The 6,960-nt window shown below is 39.8% G+C and overlaps 1 protein-coding gene across 1 annotated transcript; it reads right to left on the bottom strand.

The window, feature by feature from the left end:
- Nucleotides 1-457: 457 nt before the first annotated feature.
- GTSE1 (G-2 and S-phase expressed 1) lies at nt 458-6,549 on the bottom strand (the record flags this gene model as incomplete). Its single annotated transcript, XM_008938066.1, has 7 exons — nt 6,471-6,549; nt 5,625-5,688; nt 4,929-5,544; nt 3,549-3,716; nt 2,131-2,275; nt 721-1,095; nt 458-530 (listed from the first exon to the last, which is right to left on the bottom strand). Coding segments are annotated over exons 1-7 (1,520 nt in total), but the record flags the coding sequence as incomplete, so codon positions are not given.
- Nucleotides 6,550-6,960: the final 411 nt, after the last annotated feature.

The following is a 6,960-nucleotide window of genomic DNA, read 5'->3' as shown; positions in this document are numbered from 1 at the left end:
TCACGGGAGTGCTGGCTGCCGCCGCGCTGACGGGAAACGCGTTAGCCAAAGCCTCCCACCAAAGCTTGAGCCAAGCTACTCCAAACAGCAGAAGCCAGTTTAACTGTGGTCAGTAAGGGAATGGTAATCATCATACAGCTGATAATCACAGCACAGTAAGGGATTTGCCCTGTAAGAATTCTTTTGTGAATGACTTGAGCCTATTTAGGACTGCAAAGAAAATCCTCTTCTGCAGGCAGGATGCAGGGTGGTGGTGTCTGACTTAGGTTTTTGTAGTTAGTTGGTTGTAGTTTGCCTTTTTTTAAAATCAGTTTCAACAGGCATTAAACACAACTAACCTGGAGGGCATCAAGGGACTAGACAATGAAGTTAGAACTCAAAAGATTGTTGCAACACCCAACCACGTTGCATTTTAAGAAGCACATCTCAGCACATTCAATTTTCAATGAAGTCCTACCTTCCAAGCGTGCCACAAAATGTTAATCCAAGAGATGGTGTTGCTTTTGGTGCCAGTTTGCTTGTTGGTGTACCTAAAAGAGAAAAGTTTTGTTAATTGCTATCCTATTTTTTCTTTTTAAATAAAAAGATACCTTTCAGTTAAAATACTAATTCCTTCCAAGAGGTCTGTAGAAGTGTAATGAAACAAGTAACAAGCATTCAAGATAACATTTGCTTTTAAGAAACAAGCTAGAAGACAGGTCATACAAATCATGGGCTTACCTCCAGTCTTCCCTGGAACCTTAGTCTGACTAGCAGAAACGGACAGAACTCTGGCCTTGGCCTTTGGACAAAGGCTTCCTTTTGTTGCACTTCCATCTTCATTCTGCTGACAGAGTTTCTGCAGACTGGGAACAGAGCTCAGCCTCTGAATTCCACTGCCTGCAGCCTCAGATGCTGTTGCAGCTGAAGATTTGGCCATTGTCACAGCACTAGATATTCTGGGAGTACTGGCTGACCTGGCTGGCTCCCTGGCTTTCTCACTATTGGCAGTCTGCAGAGATGACAGTCGGGTAGGTCTGACAAGGGACAGCCTGTTTATATTAGATGGAAACTTAGAGCCACTCACACTAGTTTTTGAAGTCACATTTGATTTTCCTGAAACAGAAAGTCAAGTTACACTTCTAAATCATCATTTTTTTTTCCTAAGTTTTTTACTAATCAGACTCACATAGGAATGAACCAGCATTTACAGCTTTTAGATTTATGTTAGACTCAAGTTTAACATACAATTACTGAAAGCTTACCCCCCAAATTCTCCAGCAATTGTCTGTTTTAGAAAGTCTCCACACCAAATTCCTGAATTATTGCAATCGAGTCAAAGAATACTCTTCAAGGAATACCAAAACAGCTTGCAGATTCTAGTTACATTTTCAACATTTTCTCCCAGCATAGCCAGCTCTGTTCCCTTAAGCAGGCACTGAAAGTAATAGTTCAATCTACACTGGCTAACACCACGGGCTGAACCAGCCCATCTCTCCTTTTACTGTATGGTTCTGATTTTTAGTCTGTAGGTTCCTCATTAATAGGATGAGCCTAATTAGACAATTCTATTGTCTGTATAAAACAAGTCTTATTATGCTTTAACTTTTACTGATACATTATCCACCCAGAAACAAAAGTACAAAACAAAAATATGCAGTAACTTGGGATTCTTTAGGAGACTATTTTCCTGATGCTTCAAGGCTTACTGAAAGGTTCACATTGATCTCATTATACTAGAAGTCTCTTGGTTGTATTTAGTTATCTTTTCAGAGAATTTTTTTTTCCATCTGCTTGAATAAAGCTTATCCTTTTATTAGGCTTACAGAAGGCACTAACTTTGAACTAGACCTTCCACCTTCCATATTCCAGTTGTTTGGTGCAGGTTGGGGTTTTTGTTTAATTCAAGTTAGACAACTGTACATCATTCAGAAGCTCACATACTTGCCTATAACAGATTAGATCATGTATAAAAACAGGTTTCCTGAGGCATTTCTTACTTTGTGTCAGACATGCATGTAGGCATCGGGCTTACATAATTCTAGTTTTTACAAAACATATCAAAAAAACCATATCTAAGCCCAGAGTCTAAGACACACTTAGCTACCTCAAAATTGATTTGTGGTAACAATTTGTAGCAAGATTGATTACCATTTTTTCCTACTGGAGAAATGGGTAAACTTGAATTCAGACTTGAGGTTGTGCTGGAAACTGATGATGAAGATGAAGTATTTTTCCTTGTGATACCACTGGCAACACCAGGAAGCTTCAGATGTGTTGTCTTCTTTAAGCCAGCCTGAATCTGAGATTACAGTTTATTCAAAAGAAAAAAAAAAAAAACATGTAACATCATTTTGCCATGCTTTCCCTTGTTAGTATAGCTTTACACTTGTGCATTTTAGAGAAGCTTCTCCTTCAGATTACATTTTAAAAAGTGAATTTTCTTAGGAACAGTTCATTATACAGAACTGGAACATCAGACCTAGAAGGCTGACTTATTTTTATTTTTGCCACAAACTTGAGTATGGACTTTAAAGGATTAAAAGGAGTAGCCCCAGGCACCAGTATATGCTGGGCACTGGCCAGCTGGAAGGCAGCCTTGCAGGAAAGACCTTTGGGAGTGCTGGTGGACATCAATTTGAGCATGAGCCAGCAACATGCCCCTGCAGCAGAGACTGCTAACAGTATCCTGGGCTGCATTAGGAGCAGGACAAGGGAAGTGATCCTGCCCCTCTGCTCACCACTGGAGAGGCCACACCTGAAGATCTGCATCTAGGTCCAGGCTCCCCAGTATAAGAGCAATTTGGAGCTACTAGGAGGAGTCCAAAAGCGGCACTAAGATGAAGGGACAGGAGCAACTCCCACCTGAGGAGAGGTTTAGAGAGCTAGGGGTGTTTGGCCAAGAGAAAACTTAAGCTCAATCTCATCAATATATAGAAATATCTGAAAGGACAGTGTCCATTGGTGCTCAGTGACAGGGCCAGAAGCAATGGGCACAAACTGAAACACAGGATGTTCTACCTCTGATCATCAGGAAACTTTACTGCAAGGGTCAACGAGCACTGGCACAGGTTAGCTGGAGAGGTTGTGGAGCCTCCATCTTTGGAGATATTCAAAAGCCATCTGGAAATGGTCCTGGTTAAGCAAGAGGTTGGACCAGATGACCTCAAGAGGTCCCTTTCAACCTCAACTATTCTGCAATTCAGGGAAGTGGCATGCAGCAGGAAGTAAGTGTCTAAAGCTTCAAACAGCCATAGGTATTTGACCTTTATACAAGCTATGGGAACCTTTTCCTATGGTATAGTTAACTACACATCAGAAACTGTTTCTTACAGAAAAACAAAGGTAATACTTACTAATCCAACTCATTTATATTTGCTCCTGAGTGTCTTCATTGTGTTATTGACTTGGAACACACATTCAAGAATGGCAGTTACAGACCAGAGACTGCTTTTGCTTGCAACCATTATACACAACAATACAGCTTTAAATTATAAAGTAAACTATATTACACTTTTTTTCATCAGAAGATCACAAAAAAAAATCATATTAAGAATGCTTTCCATTACCTTATTTGGTGCAGGAAGGGCTTTATCTTGCACTGAGGAACCGCCACCGAATGAAGACTCAAAGACATCTGAAGCAGCACTAGATTTATCAGAAATTAGATCCTCAGGTGATCCTATGCTGTTCAAGTCTCTTTTTGTAGAAATGCTAGTAAGTTGTCCTGGTTTGGGCTGCAAATTCCAGTGCAACATTTTAAAAGCTACTAGTGTTTCCAGAAACAACTATAAAGCTTTTTACCCAAATTGGTTGTTAGAAACCAAGATAACGGTCAATAAAGAAGCCTTTGAACCCAGTCAAGTCCTTATTCTTTAGGCTGAGCTAGTTCAGTCTAGCAAGTGTATTTGCTAAGTACTAGAACATGCTTGAACCCAGATATTGGACACCAACCTAAGGTTAGTTCTGCAGCAACAGTTCATGGTCACAAATTTCATATTATGATGTTCACCTACATACAGTAACAGCTGTTCCTTACAGCTACAAGGTTGCCATTTTTCATATTCTACTGCTTTACTCTAGCTTTCCAAAATATCAGACATTATAATAGCAGACTACATCATCCAAACTATTTGGACAGCAGGGTACAATTTGGCTAGTTCAAATATTAAGACTGTGCCTTTTCTTATAGAACCAAAAAACCAAGAAGAGACTAGGACCAAAAATGAGTCAAAGAATCTCCCATTTTCTATAGGTTCCCAAGGAGCCAATATCACATTTCCAGTAAAATCTGCAGTACATACTGGAGCTTAATCCTTAAAGTGTCAGGCAATAAAGTCTAGAAGATGTTCTGCCTAGAGCCTGGGATTTGTGCACAAGGTCTCTAACACAACTGTTTCCCTGCTGTCCTAGAATACATTTTCAGTTTGCCACATAGCTACATCATAAATGTAGCTCCACTAATCAGCGCTGTTCATGATTAAGACAAGTTGTGGAAAGAACAAGAGATACAAGATTTTCCTGTGCTATCCAAATAAGTGTTCCCCTCCGCGCCCCGAAGCTCCACTGACAAGGGTTAACAGCAGGTAAAGCCAGTGCTGCACATCTGGACACTAAGAACAGTGCAGCAATTCTGCCAGCAAAAAAACTGTTTAAACAGAGGCCAGGGATTATGGTATTCACAAACCTAGAATACAATGGAAAGGAATTTGCTTGCAGATGCTCTACACTGTCATAATAGATAAACTAGTTACCTACTATACCATAGTATCAGCCCTGACTTTTCTTTTTTATATATAATCATGTTTCCTGCCCAAGGATCTTATGAGGTAGAGAAGCATCAGAAGATTAACATTCACTTTTTAAAGTAAGAGCTTCTAGAGAGTTTAAACATTCCTAAAACACAAAGGCTCCACTTAAAGAAAACATTGCTCAGAAGCTGTCTTTACCTTTCCAATGATCAACAAATTGCTTTTTCCAAGAGCAGGCAGAGGTTTTGCCATTGGCAGTTTGCCAGTTGTCTTTGTATTTTTTTCTTTAGTTTGCTGTTCTTGTGTCAGAAGTGAACTGGCAACTTCTGCAGGAGACAGATGCATTTTAACAGGGCTTCTGCTGGGAGGAGTATGAAGAGCGTGTGCTTTGTCATCTGACAAAAGTTTGTCAGATTGCTTCTGAAAAAAAGGTGGCAGCTGACATGCTGGGCTATCCTGCACACAGTATGTCTCTCTTTTAACAGCCCTGGGACTTTTTTTTATATTTAGGTTTCTCAGCATTTTAAGTTTTGACTTTGAGTCCTGCACAAATTTTTCTACGGTCTTGTTTTCCCGTTCTTCCACTTGGCTTTTGTTCTTTTCATTCTTGCTTTCAGTCTCAATCTGCAGTGCTAACAAATGAGCTTCTTTGAAAATTTCCACAAATTTCTCTCCTGTAAGTGGGCTCCACATGAGGTTACTATCAGAAGATGATTCACTTATTTTTTTAGCACGTTCTTTTGCTTCAACATTGACAGAAATACATTTCTCTTTGTGTCCCAAAGGTCCAACAAAAACCTCCTCTTCATTCCCACTGCAAAGAAAAATAAGTCAGCCCAGCATCTTACTTGTGTTCATTGTAAAGCTATATTCACCTGTAGACTCTTCACTTACCTTGATGGAGAAAGTGAAAGGTCAAAATCAAACTTTTCATCAGTCAGAAGAGGAAAGCCTGAAACTGTAACAGGGATTTTGTCACAGTGGGAATTTCCAATAAAAAATACTGCATTATGCTTTAACAATTTAGTGAAGCTAATGACAGATGGCAAAAAAAGTTTTAGCTACCAAGTTTAATTGATTAAAATAATAAAAACGTGGTTTTGGTCAGAGAATTTGAAGGTACAGCTATGAATAGGATCATAACTGTGATAGATGCCCAGGTATTGTGAAAGACCTCAATGCTAATTTCTAAGCATCCATAACAGGCACATGAGGTCTGGCTGGAGGAAAGGGTACCAGCAGCCTCCAATCAAGACAACTTCTCCATTTCCTGATATCCACAATATAATCTAGAGCTATATGACAATGCAGTTGTACTATCAGTCAGTTCTTTTCTGGTCAGACCACCACAGGACAGTAAAAGGAGCCATTAAAAAAATCAGTTTTCTTTTTACCTAACATGTATGCTAAATACTACCTGATCCAGAGTAATTTTCTTTTTAGCTAACATATACACTAAGTAGTACTTGAATCCACAGCACATTGTTAAGGACAAGAAACGATCTCAGACTGTACATCAGAGGTGACAGTGTCATGTTGCTATTACTCATGTACTAGAGCCAGCGCTCCACAAGCTCTGGAGGAGACTTGTCAGTCTGAGTCTGGCCACAGCAGCCTATGCACAGAAAAAACTACACAGACAAGACAAAGCAGACACAGAAGGTCTACTGAGCTGAACTGTCTTAACTTTTAATAAGGGCTACATCAAGTAGAGAATAGCCCAACACGTTCTCTGCCTACCATTGCTCTCGGAAACACCCGGTTCTTCTTCAGTCACATGACTTGAGCCACACACTGCCTTTTCTTTGCCTTCCTCCATAGTATCTGTAAAATGCAGAATTAGCTAAGCAGCAGACTTAAAAACAAAACCACAAACACACAAACAACAATAAGGTAATAATGTTATGATACTGTCAAATTAGCAAGAAGGTAAAAATTCCCTTTGAAGACTTTCTTGTATGTTATGTTTAGGGACAGCCACACAAACATGGTTTATGGGATGTCACCCAACTCACCATCCTCTCTTGAAAAGTGCTATAGAATTTTTTGAGACTATGTAAACAAAGTGTTGCAGCTCTGTAAAAAGTCTTTAAATACAGCAGCAATACCCGGGACTTCTGAAATTCTTTAACACAAACTCTAGGTTCAGCAACTTAAACCCGTTACAGCTGCAACAAGCAGCATAGCTAGAGAGTCGCAGCAGAACACTGCCAGCCGACAGGCTGAAAAA

Source organism: Merops nubicus, unplaced genomic scaffold (genome assembly GCF_000691845.1).
Source record: "Merops nubicus isolate BGI_N331 unplaced genomic scaffold, ASM69184v1 Scaffold24940, whole genome shotgun sequence".
NCBI classification, from domain to species: Eukaryota; Metazoa; Chordata; class Aves; order Coraciiformes; family Meropidae; genus Merops; species Merops nubicus.
The sequence above is the reverse complement of the archived record's forward strand: the minus strand, read 5'-3'. Positions and strand labels throughout refer to the sequence as shown.